Here is a 21,121-nt window from a genome sequence, read left to right as displayed (position 1 = left end):
GTCCTCTGGACCAGAGTGCAGGCCCAGTAAGGTTAAATGGGGACACCCTAGTTCCAGGTAAGTGCCAGGGATCACACATCACCCTATATCCCTCCACATCCCTCGCCAGCAACCTGACTGGACATCAGGCAGTGTCGAGCAAACCCCAGCCACTGCCTCCTATGAGTTGTCTGTAGGCTGGGGTGCTGTGTCTGAGAGTGTGTGTGTGTGTGTGTGTGTTCACTCTGGGGATGCGCCAGGCACTGCCCTAGACCCGAAGCAGCCACTGACTGGCCCTTGGGGCGGGTCCACAGTGTCCTCTTTTGTGGGTGTGCCCTGCGGAAGCTGCTCCTTCCTTCCCTGGAAACGCCCTTTCCCCAGGGGGCGCTGCTCCAACCTGCCGCGCCTTCCTTTCGGAATGGTGCCAGCACTCCTCTGTCGCCTCCACAGCAGGGACCAAAGGGACAAGGGTTCACTGTCAGGTTTCCGGGGTGGCTGGTGGGTGAACTCGGGCCCCAAGTGCCAGGCTGGACGGGCGTGCTGCCAGCAGCCAGGACTTTGTTCCGTGCCTCAGGGCCAGGCTGGGCCGCACCTGCAGGACTGTGGGACATTGTGGGACGTGTCTCCAAGGGCCAAGTCCATCTACCAAGTCCCACGCGGAGCCCCCAGAGCCCGTGGCCTGTGCACTGTGCCCTCAGTAGGGCCTCTGCCCTCTGACAGCGGTCTTCTCCCCTGGCCCCTTCAGCCGGGCTCCAGCATGCTGGCATCCCTCCAACACTCCTAGCTAGGGAAGGGTGGGGCAGAACTGCCCTCAGGGTACAGCTGGTATTTAAGGGGCACTCACCCTGCATGGGCTCCTGAGTGGTCATGATGGGACATGGGACCTGGACCTTGACACTTTAAGACCCCCCCCCCCCCGGCCCTCGACACCCCCCTGGTCCTTGATATCACCTTTGCCCCACATCCCTCTGGCCCTTAAACCTGCTGTGCTTCTTTCACTTGGGCCTGAGGCCCAGAGTTCCCTAAGATGCTCTGAAGAAGGGCCCAGGAGCAGGCTTTGGGAAAATGGTGGGCCCTGACCTTCCCACTGACATGAGAGTGGTGGATGACCCTTGGAAGTGTCCTGGGGGACTGGGTGCGCCTGCCAGTACACAAGGGTTACTCCTGGCTCTATGCTCAGAAATTACTCCAAGTTGGCCGGAGTGATAGCACAGCAGTAAGGGGTTGCCTTGTATGCGGCCAACCGGACGACCTGGGTTCAATCCCCAGGATCCCATGTGGTCCCCCGAGCCTGCTAGGAGCCAGGAGTAACCCCTGAGCACTGCTGAATATATGCCCTCCAAAAAATTTACTCCACACATCGTGGCCGGTTAGCTCAGTTGGTTAGAGCTCCACTCTCGGAGACAGAGAGAGCACAGTGGTAGAGCATGTGCTTTGCACGCAGCTGACTCAGGATAAACGGTGGCTCGAATCCTGGCATCTTGTATGGTTCCCCGTGCCTGCTAGGAAAGATGTCTGAGCGCAGTCAGGAGTAACCCTGAGTGCCGCCGGGTGTGACCCAAAAACCAAAAAAAAAAATAATTACTCCAGGCAGAATTAGGGTACCATGTGGGATGTGGGTGATTGGTATCAAACCTGAGTTGGCACAGCTTTGGCCCTTTCAAGCTCAAGAAAGAATTCCAGTTTCTCCAAGGGGTGGGAGAGAGAGAGAGAGAGAGAGAGAGAGAGAGAGAGAGAGAGAGAGAGAGAGAGAGAGAGAGAGAGAGAACCCAGCATGAAGTAGGAAAATCATGGGACCGAAGTGATAGTATAGAGGTAGGGCATTTTTGTCTTTCACGCAGCTGATCCAGGACAGACCTCGGTTCAGTCCCCCGGTGTCCTATATGGTCCCCCAAGCCACAGTGATTTCTGAGCACATAGCCAGAAGTAACCTGAGTGTCACCGGGTGTGGCTCAAAACGAAACAAATCCCCCAAAATAAAGACAATCAGGAAAATCCACATCTCAAGCAGGGAGATGCCGATACCATGTGCCCCAGTGCCATGTACCTGGCAGGCCAGGAGCTGAGAAGACACATCTTCAGGGCTTAGGTCCTGGTCTATTATGAGGTGCTGCTGTCCCAAGGTGCCCTGAACTGGGGCCCCAAAGCCCATGCAGGCCCCTGTGACCTGGCAACATGGCAGGTGCTGGGTCCTGTTTCCATCTTCCACATTTTCTTTTTTTGTTTGTTTATTTGATTTTGGGCCACACCCGGTGACGCTCAGGGGTTACTCCTGGCTTGGGGGACCATATGGGACGCTGGGGGATCAAACTGCAGTTTATCCTAGGTCAGCGCGTGCAAGGCAAACGCCCTGGCCGTTTAGCCACTGGGATCCAGTGCCCATGGATGGTGCTTTGAGCCCACTCAAGGCCCATGTCTCCCCCAGAACCCTCATCTGAGGCCCTTTGCTATGGTCTGTGTTCTACACAGACCTTGGCAGATAAGGCAGCAGGGATGTCTCAATCCTCCCGGTTCTGGGCAGGGGAGCGGTGGCTGCCCCTCGGAGCAGGTGATGTTGGCAGTGCAGGGACACCTGCCTCACTGCCTGTTCGCACTGGGAAACCCACTGGGCAAACCTGCAGGTGCCAGTCCTGTCTCTCCATCCTGGCCCTGAGAAGGGCAGCGACGACAGGTCTGCACCACAGCAATTCGGATTCCGTGGAGGAAACCCCAGAAGCGAGAAGCCATTGCCAAACACACCCTCCTGTCTGCAAAGGCGCTTCTGGTATTCCCGTTGGGGAAACTGGGTATTAGCCGACGTGTCCTTTTCACGTGGGAGTGGCCCGGGAACCTGCCAAGCTAGTAAATACATGCTGAGCCTTAGATGAGTAGTGGCAGGTGGGTGACAGGCCTCAGGGACTAGGGCTGACGCTGGCATGGCAAGAAGAGACCTCCCGGGCCCTGAGAGATAGCACAGCGGCGTTTGCCTTGCAAGCAGCCGATCCAGGACCCAAGGTGGTCGGTTCGAATCCCGGTGTCCCATAGGGTCCCCCGTGCCTGCCAGGAGCTGTTTCTGAGCAGACAGCCAGGAGTAGCACCGCCGGGTGTGGCCCAAAATCCAAAAAAAAGAAGAGACCTCCCAGCACCTGGCAGTGGTATTGCCAATCAAGGGGATGGGAGTAGGGCTAGATCAGGACCTCCACTCTGGTGCCGGGCCCGCGCGCCGACCCTGCCCCATCAGTCCCCGCAGGAAACGGCGCGTCCCGCACCCCCAGGGCGGAGGACCCCGGCCCGCCAGCCAGGAGCGCACGGGCCGCACGCGCACCGGAAGTTGCGTCACACCAGCCCCAGCTTCCGGCCGGCGGAGCCCGGGGGCCGAGCCAGGGAGGGCCGCGCGGGCCAGTCAGAATGCAACACGAAGGGTTTCGGCCGCGCAGGCGTGGCCCCGCCCCCCGGCGGCCGACTCCGCCCCATTGCCACGTTAGACGACGAAACGCGCGGGGTGCGCGCATCGCCGGACCAATCAGGAGGCCGAGAGAGCGGACCCCGGCAGACCGCAGCCAATCCCGAGCTTAGGAAGGTGTGGGCGCCACGGACCAATCGGAAGTCGAAGAGAGAGCGCTCTTCCGCGGAGAGCCAATGAACGGTCGGCAAACTGTGCGAGCGCGAGCTCCCCGGCCAATCGCGGGCGAGGATGTGGGGGGGCCACTCGGAATTCGGCCGCTTCCGGCCCGAACGGCCAATGAGCGCGCGACGGAGGCGGGTCCCGAATCGCCGCGACCAATCGGAGGCGACTCGGGCGCGCGGGTGGGGGCCGGCCGGGCTTATAAGGGCGGGGCCGGCGGCGCGCGCCCTCGTCGCCTCGGCAGTCCCGGCGGCGCCGACAGGATCTCCCGTGCGTCCGCCGTCCCGTCCCGCCGACATGCTGCGCCGCGTCCTGCTCTGCGTCCTGCTGGCCGCGCTGCCCCGCGCGGGCGCCGACGCCCCCGAGGAGGAGGACGACGTGCTGGTGCTCAAGAAGGGCAACTTCGAGGAGGCGCTGGCGGCCCACAAGTACCTGCTCGTGGAGTTCTGTGAGTGCCGCGGCCTGGCCGGCGCCGGGAGCGAGCGCCGGGAGCGGGGGAGGGAGCCCGGGCCGGGGCGGGCGCGGCCCCGGTGTCAGCGGCCCCGTCGCCCCTCCAGACGCGCCGTGGTGCGGCCACTGCAAGGCGCTGGCCCCCGAGTACGCCAAGGCCGCGGGCAAGCTGAAGGCGGAAGGCTCGGAGATCCGGCTGGCCAAGGTGGACGCCACCGAGGAGTCGGACCTGGCCCAGCAGTACGGCGTCCGCGGCTACCCCACCATCAAGTTCTTCAAGAACGGGGACACGGCGTCCCCCAAGGAGTACACAGGTCCGGCCGCCGCCCCACGCCCTCCCCCCGCCCGCCCTGTCCGCAACCGGTTCGGCTGAGCTCTCCCCAGCCGGCCTGTCCGGTTGCCCCGCTCGTGGGGCCCCTGGTTCGCACCGGGGTGGCCACGCTGGGCCACTCACCGGCGCCCGCGGGCGCGTCTCCCACCCCGGGCGCCTGGACCCGAGGGCAGGCAGGATAGGTGGGATGCCTGCTCTCCCTCCCCACCGGCCGAGCTGGGCTTTACGGGGTGGGACAGTGTAGGGAAGGGGTGCAGAGCTGGGAGCTCTGATGGACGGCCAGGGTGGGTGGCCCCCATCTCCACACACCCCCATGCGTGTCGGTGCAGCTGGCAGAGAGGCCGATGACATTGTCAACTGGCTCAAGAAGCGCACGGGCCCCGCGGCCACCACACTGTCCGATGCGGCCGCCGCGACGGCCTTGGTGGAGTCCAGCGAGGTGGCCGTCATCGGCTTCTTCAAGGTAGGACCCGGGGGCCGGGCGAGGCTGGGTTGGGCTGGGCTGCCCTGCGGGGTGGTAGGTGCTAAAGACACGGCCTCTGTCCCCCCAGGACGTGGAGTCCGACTCTGCCAAGCAGTTCCTGCTGGCGGCTGAGGCGGTGGACGACGTCCCCTTCGGGATTACGTCCAGCAGCGCCGTATTTTCCCAGTATCAGCTGGACAAGGATGGGGTCGTCCTCTTCAAGAAGGTGAGAGGGAGGCGCGTGGCCACGCCCTAGGACCTTGTCCCTCCTCTGGACCCTGCACCACTCTTATCGCTGTGCAAAGTCTGAGTCGCCTGGAGAGCGCCTGGCCCCTCCGGGCTGCTGAGGCGGCGCCTCTTAGCCTGTGCCTTGTGGCATGCCAGTCCTGAGTGGCCGAGCCAATGCTTGGCCTGTGACTACCCACAGTCGAGGACCCACTCTTGGCATCAGCCCTTTGTAGCTTTCACCTGGATAATCACTGCCTGCCTCCACCTTTCCCAGACACGTACACACAGGCACGTACCCATAGAGACACATACACACATAGACACTCCCACATACATGTAGAGATACATACACGCACACAGGAATACAGTCATGAGCGGCCTACCAGGACACAGCCACAGTGACCTGTCCAAGGCTTCTGATAGGGACTCCCCACGGCTGTAGATTCCGTGCTGGGTTGACTTTTTGGGGGCGTGGCGCTGTTGTGGCCATACCTTGCTGTGCTGGACCTGCCTCCTGGTGTTGTACTCAGTAGCCTCGGACAGGGCTCCAGGAATCATACAAGGTGCTGAGGGTCGGATCACGTATGCCCACGTGCAAGGCTAGAGGGCCCTCCCTTGGCCGCCATCCCTCCCCGTCCCATCACTCTTGCCTGGCACTGATTTGTTTTGGCTTTGTTTTGGGACCATACCTGGTAGTGCTCAGGGATTAGTCTTGACTCTGGGGCTTGGACCATAGAGGATACCAGGATAGAACCCAGGTCGACGGGCAACTTCATCATTGTGCTATCTCTCTGGTGCCACAGAGATTCTCTGGGTGTCGTGTTTTGTGTTCTGAAACATGTTCAAGGCTCTTTCCCAGCTTCCCTTTGCTACCCTTGTGCACCATGTTTGCTCCACCCACAGTTGCCTAGCCTAGGCAGCAACATCTCACCGACGGGGTGTTGGGGCTCCTGGGGGGAGTGTCCGCCCTGTCCCGCTTTTGAGTGGGTAGCTACGGCCTTGCTGTGGAGCCCCCCTTTGCTCCCCACCTTGTCATTGGGAAGTGAAATGGCTATCTGCCTCTGGGGGCATTTTCTGGGAAGTGGCTGAGAGGAGCTTCTGTCCCTGGTTCTGTCCTGGGCCCCAGAGAGCCTGGCTTGGTTGACTGTTTCTGTGGCCATGTGAGGGACACCACAGCTGTCTGTGCCATCCACAGGCCACACCTGTTCCCTCGGATATTGGGGTCAGTGAGCTTCCATTCCTGGGGACAGATGGACACACATTTGGGGTCCAAGTGTGGGAGCTGCTGCCTCAGGAAGTTGGAGGTGGGACAGGAACAGTGGCGCCTAAAGCTCCGTGCATCAGCAGGGGAGGGTGGCGGTCCCGTCATCTGGTCTAGGGGTGCTACCATGCTCACAGCTCTGCACCCACAGTTCGACGAGGGCCGAAATGACTTCGAAGGGGAAGTCACCAAGGAGAAGCTGTTGGATTTCATCAAACATAACCAACTGCCTCTGGTCATCGAGTTCACTGAGCAGGTGCGTGGTTGTGGGGAGCTGCTGGGGCCATGGGGCAAACGCAGTATGCCCGCAGGCGTCTCAATCTCTGCTTGTGTGTGACAGACGGCCCCTAAGATTTTCGGAGGCGAGATCAAGACCCACATCCTGTTGTTTTTGCCGAAGAGCGTGTCTGACTACGATGGGAAACTGAGCAACTTCAAGAAGGCTGCAGGGGGCTTCAAGGGCCAGGTGGGCCGAGGGGCTGCAGGGCAAGGGAGCTTCTCCCTTGTGACCTTCAGGGCTTGTTGAAGGGCTTCAGGCCTCCTGGGAGGGCCCTGGCCCCATGCTGGTTGGTCTCAACAAGCCTTTTCTCCCCCAAGATCCTGTTTATCTTCATCGACAGTGAGCACGCAGACAACCAGCGCATCCTGGAGTTCTTTGGGCTGAAGAAGGAGGAGTGCCCGGCCGTGCGCCTCATCACACTCGAGGAAGAGATGACCAAGTACAAGCCCGAGTCCAATGAGCTCACAGCTGACAAGATCACAGAGTTCTGCCAGCGCTTCCTGGAGGGCAAGATCAAGGTGTTGTGCCAACTTCCTACATGCTGTAGGTGGGGGGGGGTGTCTAATGGCGGGAGCACAGGGGACGGCTCCCTGACACCCTGTGTTTGTCACCACAGCCCCACCTCATGAGCCAGGAGCTGCCTGAGGACTGGGACCGACAGCCTGTTAAGGTGCTGGTGGGCAAGAACTTTGAGGAGGTGGCGTTTGATGAGAAGAAGAACGTATTCGTGGAGTTCTGTGAGTAGGGCTACACTCCTCTGCTGCAGGGTGGGGTGCATCCAAGTGCCCCCTGACTGACACGCTCTGGCCTACAGATGCGCCCTGGTGCGGTCACTGCAAGCAGTTGGCCCCCATCTGGGATAAACTGGGGGAGACCTACAAAGACCATGAGAACGTTGTCATCGCCAAGATGGACTCAACAGCCAATGAGGTGGAGGCGGTGAAAGTGCACAGTTTCCCCACGCTCAAATTCTTCCCCGCCGGCCCGGGCAGGACGGTGAGCACTTCGGGCAGGATAGGCCAGGACTCTGGGGTGTGTTTGCATGGGGGCCCCAAGCAGCCCAGCTGAGGGAGCGCTTCCTGCCACCCCCAACAGGTCATTGACTACAATGGGGAACGGACGCTGGAGGGTTTTAAGAAGTTCCTGGAGAGCGGCGGCCAGGAGGGAGCTGGGAACGAGGATGTGAGTATTCCCAGAGCCCCCCACGCGCGGCCCCGTGTCCCATGTCCCGCTGTTCTGGCAGCTCCCTGGCTTCCCTCCTGTCATTCCCCAGGATCTGGAGGACCTGGAAGAGGCAGAGGAGCCTGACCTGGAGGAGGACGATGACCAGAAAGCCGTGAAGGATGAGCTGTAGAGGCCGCCAACCTGCAGCGGCAGCAGCAACACACAGGCCGCTCCCAGGAGCGCCATGACCGTAGGGACCTCTGAGGCCCGGCCACTCGACACAGCCCCTGGCACAGGCCTGGCTTTCTAATTGTGATGTACTTTTTCGTACATTCGTCCAGAGCTCGCTGAAGTGTCTTTGGGGTCTCATACTGGCACTGTGGCCCCCCCCAATCAACTGTCCCCTCACTCAGAACAGCCCATTGTGGGCTCAGGTGCCAACCAGGCTGTCCCCACCCACAGCTCACCCAGCCACAGCCCTGGAGCACATGGTACCTGCGGCTGGCACCACCCTACCCCCCACCCATGCCTGAGGAGGTGACCAGCTGGGTGGGCCAGCCTGCCCCCCAATTCCTCTCTCCTCCCTGCCCCCGAGGCCTATTGTGTGAAGGCTTCGTGGGCAGGCAGGGCTGACCCTTCCCAGGCTGGTCCTCAGGGCCTAGCCACTCGGCGTTTCTGCCCCAGCACTGGGATTAACAAATTGGCCAAATAAAATTGAAACTGTCCATGTGTGTCCTTGCCACTGGGCTGTGCGATTTCATCTCTGCTCAGGCCACAGGAGCCAGGGGTGGAGAGAGTGGCCCTCGCTGAAGCGGGTTTGGCTTGTTCCCCAGGTGCCTGGCTGGTCACCACCTCTTGGGGCCTGGCCCAGGCTGCTTCCAGTCCAGGACCTTTGCTTCCTGCCAACCCTGTGTCCTAGTCTTTAGGGAGAGGCACTGTCTCGGCAAGGCGCAATAGCTTCCGGCAGCTCTGCTAGCTGATTCTAGGACTCTCGGACATGTCAGTGGGTCCCACACTTGGGAGCTGCTTACCCAAAGCATTCTGTCCTAAGTGCAGCTGGCCTCAAGCCCTCCACTGTCCTGGATCGGCGTGGGCACCCCTCTGAGTCTGAGCTCTGCTCTGGGACTGGTTCCTGCCGAAGCAGTGGGTGCCCCGGCACTGCTCCCCAGCCCTTCTGCCCTGAGCGAGCATCAGGGCTTGTTGGACTATGCCGGGTGCCTTGGCCATATAGCCCCACTGCCTGCCTCCGCCCTCTCCTTGGTTTCCCTGCTTTCAGCTGTGCACCCGGCTCTCTGCCCAGGGCACTGGCTATGAGGGGACAGCCATGCCAGGCCTTGTGTGTGCCTGTGAGGGACACAGTCCCCACTGTCCACACACCCTGCCAGGCTCAGTCAGTGCCTCCTGACGGACTTGGAGCTCAGTGCTTGCCAACAGGCTGTGTGCTCTGTACTGTGGCCCAAGGGGACCGCAAGGTCTTAACTGCCTCCTGCATGTCTGGCGGGTCAACTCCTGGGGCTTGTACTTCTCTGGTCTGTGCAGACCCACTTGGGCTTGTGACCTGCTCGTTGCACAAGTGGGCCAGGGCTGCAGGGCTGAGTGGACAGGCAGGCAGGGACTACAGGAGGGTTAAGGGAGATGTGGAGGTGCAGGAGGGTGGCCTTGGGCACTCATCTAACAGGCTGAGCTGATGGAACTTTGCAAACCACAGATTCATCCTTTTTTTTTAGTTTTTGGTTTTTGGGCCACACCCGGTGACGCTCGGGTTACTCCTGGCTATGCGCTCAGAAGTCGCTCCTCGCTTGGGGGACCATATGGGACGCCGGGGGATCGAACCGCGTCCTAGGCTAGCGTAGGCAAGGCAGGCACCTTACCTCTAGCGCCACTGCCCGGCCCCACACAGATTCATCCTTATGGATTGCCTCGGCCTGGGGACCAGCAGAAATGATGCCAGATTCCTGCAGGACTATTAAGCTCTAGGATCACTGAACTGGGCACCTACTCTGAGGGCTGGACCTAGAGGGACGAAATTTTCCTGCTGCCACCCTAGTGCCCACATAGAGGCCTTGGTGCAGGGCACAGCCAGAGCCTCAGTCCATGCCTTGGGAAATAGGGTGCTGGTTTCAGTGGATACTGAAGGTAGCTGCTGAAGATCATGGGTGCAGGAGAGACAAGGACCTCCAGGTGCTCTCCAGAAGCACCATCCCAGCCAGTCCCTGACTGGGCTGAAGACAGCAGAGAATCCTTTGCCCTGAAGTTCAGAATGCCTTGAACTGCCAAGGTCGGGCCCTACACCCTGCAAGAACGTCCGACCCCCTACTCTGGATCATGTCCTGCACCTGTATCTCTTTTTTTTTTTTTTTTTTTTTTTTTTTGGTTTTTGGGCCACACCCGGCGATACTCAGGGGTTACTCCTGGCTGTCTGCTCAGAAATAGCTCCTGGCAGGCACGGGGGACCCTATGGGACACCGGGATTCGAACCAACCACCTTTGGTCCTGGATCTGCTGCTTACAAGGCAAAACACAGCTGTGCTCTCTCCAGGCCCTGCACCTGTATTTCAGGTCATGGCAGCTTCATAACAGTGAAGGTGCATATGAGGCTGCGTCTGTACCTGCATGTGTGATGCACAGGTTTATGGTGCGTGTGTCTGTTTGTCTGAGTGTGTGCGGGGGGGGGGGGTTGGGAGGGCTCCTGCTGGCTAGTGCATGCTGGTGTAAGGTGTGAGCAGGTGTCACATCCTGGCAGAAATATGCCGAAGAACTGTTTGAAGCAGGGATGGCGCTCCTGGGAAGGGCTACTGGGAGAGGCCATAGGCCTCGGGGGCACTGGGCAGGACAAAACCAGCAGCTGATGTAGGGGGCTCGGTGGCCCCTCGTTTTATGGGAGGTTGTGGTAGTGCCAGGCACAATTAAGGGCCCATAAGCTCTGGACACAGCCTGGGCAATCCACTTAAGGGCCTGTCCTTGGATCTCCGCTGCCCTTTGGGGTGCCTTCCAGCCCTACCTGTGGGGCCAGGCCGGGGCGGAGGTGAGAGGCCTCTGGCAGGAGCCCAGGGACAGGCAGGCTGAAAGCCGAGCCGCTCACCTGATCCAGGGGCCCCAGGCCCCACTCCGCACATGAGCTAGAGCAGCAGCAGCTGCAGCAGCGCGCGGCCCTTCCCAGAGGGTCTCCGGCTGCCGGGTGCCACCATGCCCAGCCGGGTCGTGCGTTACACCCGCTACAGCCCCCAGCAGCGCCGACGTCGGCTGTTGGCCAGCCGCACTGTCCGCTTCTGCAACGACGTCCTCTTCCTCGACCACATCCGCCAGGGGGACCTGGAGCAGGTGGGGCGCTTCGTCCGGGCACGGAAGGTGGCTCTGGACACCATCTACCCCTCAGGTAAGGCCCAGCAGCTAGGTGCTGGCCAGCCCTGTCCCGCGGCCCTGAGTGATAGCCCAGCCTCCCCACCCCTGTAGGCCTGGCCGCCCTGCACCTGGCGGTGCTCTCGGGACGCCTGGAGTGCGTGAAACTGCTGGTCAAGCTCGGGGCCGACATCCATCAGCCGGACGCCGCGGGCAGCACGGCCCTGCACACGGCTTGCAGCAGCGGTTCGGAGGACATAGCCCGGTGAGCCCCCGAGAGGTGGTGGCCGGAGCCCCGGAGGAAGAGGAGTGCGGGCGGGCTGGGGGCTGGGTCCTCGCCAGGTCTGATGGACAGGCGGCCAGTTTCCGAAGGACGGATCCAGTTCCTCGGGCTCGCCAAGCCCAGAAACAAAAGCAGCTGCCAGGCCCTACTGGCCCTGCCCTGCCTGCTCTGCCCTGCCGGGCCAGACACCCTCTGGTGACCACCAGGCCCTCCGTTTGCCCCAAGGTACCTCATCTCCCTGGGGGCCGACAGAGAAGCCGCCAACAACGCTGGCCACCGGCCCTCGGACCTCATTGACCCTGACTGCTCGGAGCTGGTACAGCTACTCGAAGGCACCAGGGTGGACTGAACCCGCGTTCCCGGGGGCCCAGCCCCTGCCCTGCCCCTGCCCCTTCCCCGGCCGGGCTTTCCCTCCAGGTAAATGTCCACCCGGACACTTTTATTTTCCTTTAATTTTTTTGATTCTGGGGCCACACCCAGCAGCGCTCAGGGCTCGCTCCTGGCAGGCTCGAGGGACCGTACGGGATGCCGGGATTCGAACCACCGTCCTTCTGCATGCGAGGCCAACCCTCTCCCTCCATGCTCTCTCTCCGGCCCCCCACCCGGACACTTTGAGCTTCCCCCGTGCAGGGGCCTCTCTGGCCTGCCCCTGGGCCTGTCCCGGGCCTGTCCCTGGCCTGTCCGGCTCGGGCCGCCGGTCCCGCCCGCAGTGGCGCTGGCCGCCCAGCAGGGGGCGCTGCGCCTCGAGCCCCGCCGGCCCCGCCCCGCACGTACCGGATTGCGTCGCGCCTGCGCGCGGCGTCACTTCCGGCCGGGGCCTCCCAGCTGGACGAGGCGGCGGCGGCCGAGCGGGCGAGGTGAGCGGCGGGCGGGCCGGGGGCTTCGGCGGGGCCCCGCGTCCCTCCGGCGTCCGGGCCGCGCGCGCCGCCCAGGGCCGCCCGACGTGCCTCCGGTCGCGGCCGCGGCCTTCGGGGACCCGGCGCTCCCCCAGCCCCGCCCGCCCGCCCGCCTTCCGGAGGCCCGTGCACTGGGGCGGGGCCGGGACCCCGCGACGGCCGCCCGCCCGCCCGCCCGCCCGGGCAGCAGGTGCACGGTGCGCGGTGCGCGGCCCTCACGCGCCCTCACGCACCCTCCGCGAGCAGCCGCGGCCGGCCCCCAAGGCTGCCTGCCCGTGCGGGGCTGGCGGGGCCTGTCCGGTCCGTCCCAGGCTCGGCTGTCTCCGGGTGTCCCGCTGGCGGGGACGGGCTGTTGCCCTGGAGGACGGCGCCGCACGCCCGGGCATCACTGGGGCCCCCGGAGCTACACAGAAAAGCCTGGGGAAAGACAAACGTGCCTGACCTCGTCGGCTTGGTCCCGACTCCCTGGTGCTGCCCATCATCGGGGCTGAGCTCACTCGCGCGGTCCCCGTCCCTGCCCTGCAGCAGGCAGCTCTCCTCTGCCCTGGGAGCATCCTTCTGGGCGGCTGGGCTGCGCTGGGCTGGGCTGGGGCGTCCAGGCTGGGCCTTGATGACAGCCAGTCCCAGCCCGCAGCCCTCCTGCTCTGGGTTCCCTGGGGGCTCCACGAGGGATGTCAGCGGGGTGACTCTCACTCTCCCTGTGCCTCGCTGCAGGAAGCGGGGTGCTAGCGGGCGGACTCGGGCTCTTCCATTCCTGGGGCTTCCCTTGCAGGCGCCCCGGGGACCGGCAGAGGCGCACCGGGACCAGACGCCCCCGCCATGACCAGGTGGGTGTCGGGCAGCGGGTGGAGGAGGGAGCAGAGGTGGCCGGGCTGTCCCTCATGGGGCCTCGCACCCCCAGCTCCCCCGTGTCCAGGGTGGTCTACAACGGCAAGAGGACCGGCAGCCCGCGCTCGCCTCCCCGCAGCAGCGAGATCTTCACGCCGGCCCATGAAGAGAATGTGCGCTTCATCTACGAAGGTGTGTCAGGGGCCATGAGTGGAGGGGTGGGCTGGGAACCCTGATCCTACCCAGATGGTAGGTCAGGGGCGCTGACTACACCCCTTCCCCAGCCTGGCAGGGCGTGGAGCGGGAGCTGCGTGGCCAAGTGGGGGGCAGCGAGCGGGGCCTGGTGGAGGAGTACGTGGAGAAGGTCCCCAACCCCAGCCTCAAGAGTGAGTGTGGAGGGGCTGGGAAGGTGGCGCTAGAGGTAAGGTGTCTGCGTTGCAAGCACTAGTGTAGGACGGACCACGGTTCAATCCCCTGGCGTCCCATATGGTCCCCCCAAGCCAGGAATGATTTCTGAGCACATGGCCAGGAGTAACCCCTGAATGTCAACGGGTGTGGCCCCAAGAAAAACAAACAAAAACAAAAAACAAAAAAAGTGTGAGTGTGGGCTCTGCTGGGACCCTGGGATGTGACCTTTGACTTGTAACCCCTGACTTGTGGCCCCCGCAGCCTTCAAGCCCATTGACCTGAGCGACCTGAAGCGCAGGAACACACAGGACGCCAAGAAATGCTGAGGTGCCCGTGGAGGTCCCGGGATGTGCTGGGCTTCTCCGGACACCCCAGTCCTGAAAAGCCAGGACCCTGTCGGTCCGTTGTGTCCCGTTCCCCCCACCCCCCGGGCCTTGGTCTGGGCTCCTGACCCTGCGGCTCACCCCCCTGGCTGCACAGGCGGGACTGGCCTGAGTCCTGATGGGTGCAGACCCCTGCCCTCTTCTTTGGACTCGGTGGAGCTCCTGGCCCTCCCAGCGGTTGGTCCTGCCTCTCCTGGCATCACTTCTGGCACCCGGCCTGGTGCTGGGCAGCCTTGGGCCCTTCCCACCAGACCCTGAGTGCTAGGGGACATGAATAAAGGCAGGTGGAACCAGTCCCGGCCTCCGCTGATGTTTTGGGCCCTAGGGCCTGGCAGAGACTGGCGGGCAGCTCCTTGGGAGAAACATCGGTTTGTGTGGAGGGACTCGAAACCTTTTCCGGAGGTCCTAGAAGGGGCACAGGACAAGAACGTGGTTCCAGTCCCCAGCACTAGACCTGAACTAGACCTTGAACTTTAAGCCTGTTTCCCTCTTCCTGTGCCTTGGTTTCTCTTCTGTACCTGAAAGGCAGTTGGGAGCCAGTAAGGGACTCGGGGCATGAGCTGGGTTGCCAGGATAAGAATGTGGACAAGGGGCCGGGCGGTGGCGCTGGAGGTAAGGTGCCTGCCTTACCTGCGCTAGCCTTGGACGGACCGCGGTTCGATCCCCCGGCGTCCCATATGGTCCCCCAAGCCAGGAGCAACTTCTGAGCGCATAGCCAGGAGTAACCTCTGAGCGTCACCGGGTGTGGCCCAAAAACCAAAAAAAAAAAAAAAAGAATGTGGACAAGGCCAAGAGTGTACTGGCCTCACCGGGGCCCACCAGGCTTTCTGACCCTCCAACACAAAGGAACAAAGGCTAGACACTTATCTCACCTCCCTGCTGCTGCTGCTGCTGTTGTGTGTGTGTGTGCGCGCGCGCGCACGCATGGGAGTCCTCAGTGGTGACCAGGATCATGGTTCTTGACTGACTGTCCTAGGGCCAAAGCAATACTACAACAGGGAGGGCATTTGTCTTGCACGTGTTGACTCGGGTTCAATCTCTGTCCTCCCGTATGGTGTCCTGAGTCCACCAGGAGTCAGGAGTGATTCCCGAGTTCAGAGCCACAAGTTACTCCTGAGCACTTCCAGATGTGAACCCACATAAAAGACTCAGTTTCCTTGTATGGACTTTGGTGTTTTTCCTGTGGGGCCCATGATGGGGTCTGCTTTGCTCTGCTTACCCTGAACTTTTTATTTATTTTGCTTTTGGGCACACACGTGGTGCTCAGGGGTTACTCTTGCCTCTACACTCAGAAATCGCTCCTGGAAAGCTCAGGGGACCCTGTGGGATGCCAGGAATCGAGCCCGGGTCTGCTGTAGGTCGGCTTCATGCAAGGCAAACTCCCTACCCTGTGCAGTCATACCATGAGCTTTTAAGCCAACAACGGCCTGGTGTGGTTGCAGCCTATTTCCCTCCTCCTGTTTCTTGGTTTCCCTTCTGTATCTGAAAGGTAGTCGGGAGCCAGCAGCACAAGGTGAGGCAGAAGATGACCTGGAACTGGGGAGCATGGGGAAGGCCAATCCCGGCCCACACAGGCCTGGCAGGGTGAGGGAAGGAGGTTGCCTTGGCAAGGTCTTGGAACTCCAGATGGCCCCTAGGGGGCGCTCTGCAATGGGTTTGGGGTGCACGGAAGTGTGGACAGCAGGGAGAGGCATCTGACTGGCTGGCTCTTCATTTTGAGGGTTGAAGTAGTGGGGAGCCTGATGCCCCCACACCTCTGTCTTTTGGGGGTGGGCAGAGCTGGGGCGGAGTGTGAGAGGGAGGCTCGGCAGGGCTGCCCATGCCCAGGTGGAGCTGAGTGCTGGGGTGGCAGGGTACTGGCCTTCCTGTACCCTCCAGGCTGTCACCTGTTCTGGCTGTGCTAATGCCAGCTGCACCCCTGTTCTCCCCAACCAGCTTTCCCATTGCTCAGCGTGCCCTTGTGTACACAAGTACCTTCTCTGTGCACGGGCACAGGATACCTGTGCTCTGTGGGCACGAGTGCGTGAGTCGTGCGTAACAGTGTTCTCTGCATGAGCGTGCACGATTGCTTGTGTTCCTAGACGTGGGCATGGTCGTGTATGTGTGTGTGTGAGTGCATGTGCTTGTGCCTGTATGTATACAAGAGTGTCTGTGAGTGTCTGGACTGGGACACAGGCCATGTGGGCCTTCCCTGGCTCCTCTCCAGCCCCCCTTCGCCCCACATATTCTTACTACAACCCTGAGTCCTCTAAATGCACCCGATTCCTTGAGCCCCTCTTTTATTGGGGGGGTCCACACCCAACGGCACTCAGGGAATACTCATGACTCTGCACTCAGAAATCGCTCCTGGCAGGCTGGGGGACCATATAGGATGCCGGGGATCGAACCTGGTCAGAGCATGAAATGCAAAAACCCTCCTCCTCCTCACTGTGCTGTTGCTCCAGCCCCAGCCTCTCTGCTGGACCTGCCTTTTCTCTTTCCCGTCCACACTTTCCTGGCCTTTCGCCCTCTGCTGGTCACAGCAGCACAGCCCTGGACAGCCCGCCTGGCCACCCCCTTCTCAGGACGCACCCCTTCAGTTCTCCAGGGGAGGGGCCTGCAGTGTGGGTCTCCGGCGCCCACTCAGAGCTGCTAAGTGCCGGGAGCTCCACCGTGACACCAGCCAGCTCCAGTTCCCTTGGGCCGGGGTGACAGAGGACAAGGGCAGAGGCAGTCGTGGGGAGGACGCCAGACGCACCCTGGGCCGCCCGCCCAGTTCAGCGGGTGTGAAGGGGAGCCATGTCCCAGCGCCTGTGCCACCTGGGCTGCTGGTGTCCGGGGCGGGCAGTGCCCCGTGGGCAGGGGCTCGGCAGACTCGGCCCAGCACAGGGTCAGCGCTGGCCCCTCAGGAGGGCCCCTCGGAGGGCGCTTCAGTGAATGAGGTGAATAATGTGTTTACCTTTCCCAGAAGCCGCTGTCCACCCATCGGCGCCAATTAGCCTGGCTCTGCCTGAGTGGTCACTGCCACGAGGCTGGAAGAGGGGGGTGGAGGGCACCCCTCACCCGCTGTTGGGGGCAGGGACACCTGCAGAGCTCAGGGCTCAGGGCCCCAGTGGGGACTCATGGAGCCTGAGAACCCAGGATGCAGGGTGATTGGACACAGCCTCGAGCTGGGCTGGAACTGTCCCTATTCCACAGCACCAAGCACAGGTGGGGTGTGGGGGTCCCCCGAGGCCTTCTGTGAAACAGGGCTGCTGCTTGCCTCCCTCACTACCCCTCTGCTCCCTGCCCCCACAGAGCCCTCAGGCCCCTGGGCCGACTCTATGTGATGCCCCGTGTGAGGCTGCAAACCTTTATTATCACCGAGCAGCCAACCCACCAAGGGACGGGACGGGGTAGCCACATGGGGGACATGTGAATGGGCTCTGCAGCTTAGCCCCGGCCTAGGGGTCTCTCTGCTCTCCGGAAGGGACCCCAGGTAGCCCCGGGAGGCTGCTGGCCAAGCAGGTCTCTGCAGAGGGGTTCTGGCTGGTCCTGCGGCCGCTGCTGCCTCCTGCCATCAGAAGCTTCTCCTGGGGGCGCCGGTTCTCCTGGCCGCTGGCCATTGGCCGCCTCCGCCACGCACCCAGGTCCTGCCAGCGACGCCAGCAACGCAGCAGCTCTGCCCGCACCTGGGGAGTGGAGCAGATAGCCAGCTGGGGTGCCCCACCCTGGACCCTTTGAGCCCATGCTTTTCGGGGAACGGCAAGGATAGCACCTGGCATGGTGATGGGGCGGGCAGTGGCAACTCCCACGTGCCCAGGCCACCCAGCCACCTACCTCCTTGTTGAGGAAGCAGTAGAGGACAGCGACCAGTAGGCCCTGTGAGAGGGGTGGTCAGGTGAGGGGGCTTCGTGGGGTGGCAGGCAGGGTGGGCATGGGGCAGGCATGGGGAGGGCACCTGGAAGGAGCTGAAGAAGAGGTCAAAGAAGAGCTTGGCAGAACGCAGGGTGCCCTGGGCGTGCTCGTCTGTCACGAAGGCAAACACCACCTCGTGGACCCCCAACAGGGGAATGAGGGTCAGTGTGGACTTGGCCAGCCTGTGGGGGCACAGCCTGAGACACTGAGCCGTGCCCCCTTCCAAGCCAACCAGCCACTGGCCCGAGATCCTCACGGGGCTCACCGGCACTTGTAGTCGCTGTAGCGCATCTGGCGGGCCCGGAGCTTGGCCACGAGCGTGTGCAGGATCCGGATGAAGATGAGGAAGTTGATCTGTGGGGAGGGGCCAGGAAGGTCAGCGCCCCCGCCCCAGGAGCACCAGAGTGTGAGCCTCCAGCTGCCCCAGGTGCGACCCTCACCAGGATGGCCAGGAAGACGGGGAAACGCAGGATCCACCAGAGAGCCATGTTTTCATTGCTGGTCCAGCACCTGCGGGCAGGGGCTCACGAGCAGGCAGCCCCCGGTTCAGTGGGATCTGTCGGTGCCCCAAGTGGCCTCCATGGGCGGAGCCACCCCCAGACCCCAGCCCGGCCCTCGTTCCCACACCGGTCGGCACATACTCACTGCACATTCTCCAGCAGACACTTGACCACGGCCCAGACTGTGACAAACAGCAGGGGGGCACCTGCAGGGAGACCACACTGTGGTCCCGTCCACCCGTGCCCTCATCTGTCCCCATCCTGCCGCACACTCACCCCAGCCGATGCCCAGGTAGAGGGGCAGGGAGCTGCGCTCGGGCGCGGCTAGGTGCAGCAGGCGGTGAAGGTGGATGCCCTCGGCCAGCAGCCAGCAGTAGTTGGCCACCACGCCGTACTGCATAAACACGGCGGCCACGCGGCAGCCCGCCAAGGCCTGGGGGGCCAACACATCAGTGGGGGGTTGGGGCAGCTCAGAGACCCCCCCCCCAAGAGGGACCCACAGCCACTCACTCACCCCATCGCTCAGCCACACACTCATGCTCTGGTCGTCGCCCACCGACTGGTGGTAACGGGACTCGAGGAGCCTGTCGATGACCAGCACGGAGCTGGCCCTGAGCACGAAGGACAGGAAGAGATTGGCGTGGATGAAGTTCCTCGTGCAGTGCAGCTTGCTGTGGGGACGGGCAGTCAGCAGCGGCCTGCACCCCCCCGCCCCCCCCCCCATATCCCCAGAGCCTCTGCGTCTCTGCGCCACCTGCCCCTTGACCCCGCAACGAACCGCTTGTGCCTACCTGAGGCCCAGCAGGATGAGCAGGGCCAGGAGCAGGGCTCCCAGAGAGAACGAGTAGCCCACCGTGTACATGACCTGGAAGCTGGCGTACCTCCTCGCCTCCTTCCTCTGCAGCAGCAGCAGCCACTCAGTGTGGGGCCACCTGAGCCCGCCTCCCCAAGCCCCAACTTCCCTGTGAGCCCCCAGCCTCTCCTGAGCCCCCACGCACCTGCACCGCCTCCTCCTCCTCATCCTGCTGGCACTCTGAGGCATTTTGCAAGGGCTGTCCATGGGGCCACCGTGCCCACTGCCCATCGGGCCCGCACCTCTTGAAGACGAAGCGGTGCTGCACTGGGGGACCAGGGGAGGTCAGACCGGCGCCTCTGCCCCCACATCAGACCCACCAGACCCACGCCGCCCCCAGACCCAGGACCACCACTGGAGGCTCCCGCGGTAGTTGTCACCTTTGTTGTGCCAAGGCAGGTACCAGGGGCAGGAGATTCGGGCTGTGGTGTTGGGGGGCGTGTCAGGCCAGCAGGAGTACTTGTCGAAGGTTCTATTGCAGACCAGCTCTGGGGGGGGGGGAGCACTTCAGCAGGACCCTCCATGGGTCCCCACACCACCCTCCGGCCCGAGCAGGCCCCTGCCCCAGTCTGACCCCCTGACACTGTTCCAACCTCCCCAAAGCCTGCCCTCCCTCCCCCTGGAACCTCTCTGGCGGAAGGGAACCCAGTTAGATGGCAAAACTGTTCCTGCACCAACCCTGGGCTGACACTTGCCCCACACAGTGAGCCCTGCCCCACCCCTGCCCAGCGGTCCCTACTAACAGGTAGTGGGGTCACTCTACATTGAGGCCGGCATGGATCTACAACTAGGCAAGGCACTGACCACTCAAGACTTGATTTCCCCCTGTGTCAGTGGGTGTGGGAGGGATGCCAGGTAGAGCTCACAACCGAGGCTGACTCCCATTGATGGGGTGCAGGGTTTAGGGGTGGGTCCTCATGGTGTGGAAACCAATGTGGGAGCTAGGAGAGGAGTCTCAGAAAGGGGACCATGGGGCGGAGTCTAGGAGCAGGGTTGTGGGCGGAGACTAAGGGACAGGCCGGACTAGGGCGTCCCTGGGGCAGGGCTGTGGGCGGAGTCTCAGGAAGGGGACCGTGGGGCGGAGTCTATAAAGCAGGGTTGTGGGCGGAGACTAAGGGGCAGACAGGACTAGGGGCGGGGGTCTATGGGGCAGAGCTGTGGGCGGAGCCTAAGGAGCAGGGTTGTGGGCGGGGCCTCAGGAAGGGACCGTGGGCGGAGCTTGTGGGCGGGGCCTGTGGAGCAAGACCTGTGGGCGGAGCCTCGAGGACAGGGACCTGGGCGGAGTTTAGGGCGGTGCTGAGGGCAGGCAGAGTGTCGGTGGGCGGGGCCTCCACTTCAGGCTGTGGACCTCCCTGTGGCCTCCCTCCCCAGGCAGGGCCCAGCACCCAGTTTCAGGGCCGGGTGGCCAGCCTGGGGCTCACCTGTGGGGGGCGGCAGCAGGCTATGGTTGTGCAGACACTGGTCCTTGTAGAGCTTCCATTTCTCAAGCAGGACGTCTGTCACCTGCGCGGCGGGGGCCTGTGGCTGGGGGCAGCGGTCAGCAGGGCATGGGCATGGAGGTGCGGGGTGGGCAAGGGCTGCGGGGTGGGCAGCGCGCTCACCTGGCAGCCCAGCAGCAGCAGCAGCAGCAGGTGGGGGCGGCGGCGAGGCCAGGCGGGGCGCATGCCTCTGGGCAGCCGCCCCCCACATCTGGCTGGGGCAACTCAATGGGAAAAGGCAGAGGCTGCACCGTCCGTCCCTCTCCAGGAACAGGGGGGCAGGAAAGGTCCCAGCTGCAGGGTCTGTGACGATGCCCTTGGAGTGAGAAGGCCCGCAGGGGGTTCTGCGCCCCGAAACAGACAGTGATCCTGGAGCAGGGGTCCTCCAGAGCGAGGGCCGGGCCGGGGAAGGGGCAGCCACCTTCAGCCTGGTTCCCAGGGCAGCAGCCTGGGCCGCCCCTCCCTGGTCCTGCCTCCTCCCCACCTATTCTTAGCCCCTGGGAAAGTCACGCTAGAC

General features: G+C 62.9%; 5 protein-coding genes across 8 annotated transcripts in view; 3 read left to right on the top strand and 2 right to left on the bottom strand.

Moving 5' to 3' along the window:
- RAC3 (Rac family small GTPase 3) overlaps positions 1-4,102 on the bottom strand; it is a 94,723-nt gene extending 90,621 nt beyond the window's left edge. The window contains exon 1 of the mRNA XM_049776953.1: positions 4,099-4,102. The gene's annotated coding sequence lies outside the window, so the exon portion shown is untranslated. The remainder of the gene's footprint in view (positions 1-4,098) is intronic.
- On the bottom strand, positions 525-20,864 carry GCGR (glucagon receptor). 3 transcript variants are annotated; one of them, XR_007497525.1, is made up of 14 exons: positions 20,728-20,864; positions 20,548-20,650; positions 19,507-19,614; positions 19,272-19,393; positions 19,065-19,171; positions 18,788-18,944; positions 18,550-18,706; positions 18,419-18,479; positions 18,214-18,283; positions 18,039-18,127; positions 17,817-17,955; positions 17,696-17,737; positions 17,252-17,547; positions 525-535 (listed from the first exon to the last, which is right to left on the bottom strand). XR_007497525.1 is itself a non-coding variant. In XM_049776422.1 (13 exons), exons 1-13 carry the CDS (start codon positions 20,788-20,790, stop codon positions 17,320-17,322), a joined length of 1,446 nt encoding a protein of 481 aa, XP_049632379.1. In that variant the 5' UTR covers positions 20,791-20,864; the 3' UTR covers positions 17,202-17,319. The 3 variants fall into 3 exon arrangements, 2 of the variants coding, with proteins under 2 accessions (XP_049632379.1, XP_049632392.1); XM_049776422.1 differs by lacking the exon at positions 525-535 and having other exon boundaries at positions 17,202-17,547; XM_049776435.1 differs by lacking the exons at positions 525-535; positions 17,817-17,955 and having other exon boundaries at positions 17,393-17,547.
- On the top strand, positions 3,844-8,485 carry P4HB (prolyl 4-hydroxylase subunit beta). The gene is made up of 11 exons (XM_049776703.1): positions 3,844-4,031; positions 4,141-4,347; positions 4,694-4,827; positions 4,916-5,053; positions 6,468-6,572; positions 6,657-6,782; positions 6,914-7,114; positions 7,213-7,333; positions 7,411-7,592; positions 7,692-7,778; positions 7,870-8,485. The coding sequence occupies exons 1-11, from the start codon at positions 3,881-3,883 to the stop codon at positions 7,948-7,950; spliced, it is 1,533 nt and encodes a 510-aa protein (XP_049632660.1). The 5' UTR covers positions 3,844-3,880; the 3' UTR covers positions 7,951-8,485.
- On the top strand, positions 10,709-11,788 carry PPP1R27 (protein phosphatase 1 regulatory subunit 27). The gene is made up of 3 exons (XM_049777281.1): positions 10,709-11,136; positions 11,214-11,364; positions 11,608-11,788. Exons 1-3 carry the CDS (start codon positions 10,947-10,949, stop codon positions 11,729-11,731), a joined length of 465 nt encoding a protein of 154 aa, XP_049633238.1. The 5' UTR covers positions 10,709-10,946; the 3' UTR covers positions 11,732-11,788.
- On the top strand, positions 12,188-14,191 carry MCRIP1 (MAPK regulated corepressor interacting protein 1). 2 transcript variants are annotated; one of them, XM_049777036.1, is made up of 5 exons: positions 12,188-12,239; positions 13,051-13,105; positions 13,180-13,298; positions 13,391-13,492; positions 13,776-14,191. In XM_049777036.1, the coding sequence occupies exons 2-5, from the start codon at positions 13,098-13,100 to the stop codon at positions 13,838-13,840; spliced, it is 294 nt and encodes a 97-aa protein (XP_049632993.1). In that variant the 5' UTR covers positions 12,188-12,239; positions 13,051-13,097; the 3' UTR covers positions 13,841-14,191. The 2 variants fall into 2 exon arrangements, with proteins under 2 accessions (XP_049632993.1, XP_049633001.1); XM_049777044.1 differs by lacking the exon at positions 13,391-13,492.
- Positions 20,865-21,121: the final 257 nt, after the last annotated feature.

This window comes from Suncus etruscus, chromosome 1, assembly GCF_024139225.1.
Source record: "Suncus etruscus isolate mSunEtr1 chromosome 1, mSunEtr1.pri.cur, whole genome shotgun sequence".
NCBI lineage: Eukaryota > Metazoa > Chordata > Mammalia > Eulipotyphla > Soricidae > Suncus > Suncus etruscus.
Note: the sequence above shows the minus strand (reverse complement) of the source record. Positions and strands in the feature narration are given on the sequence as shown.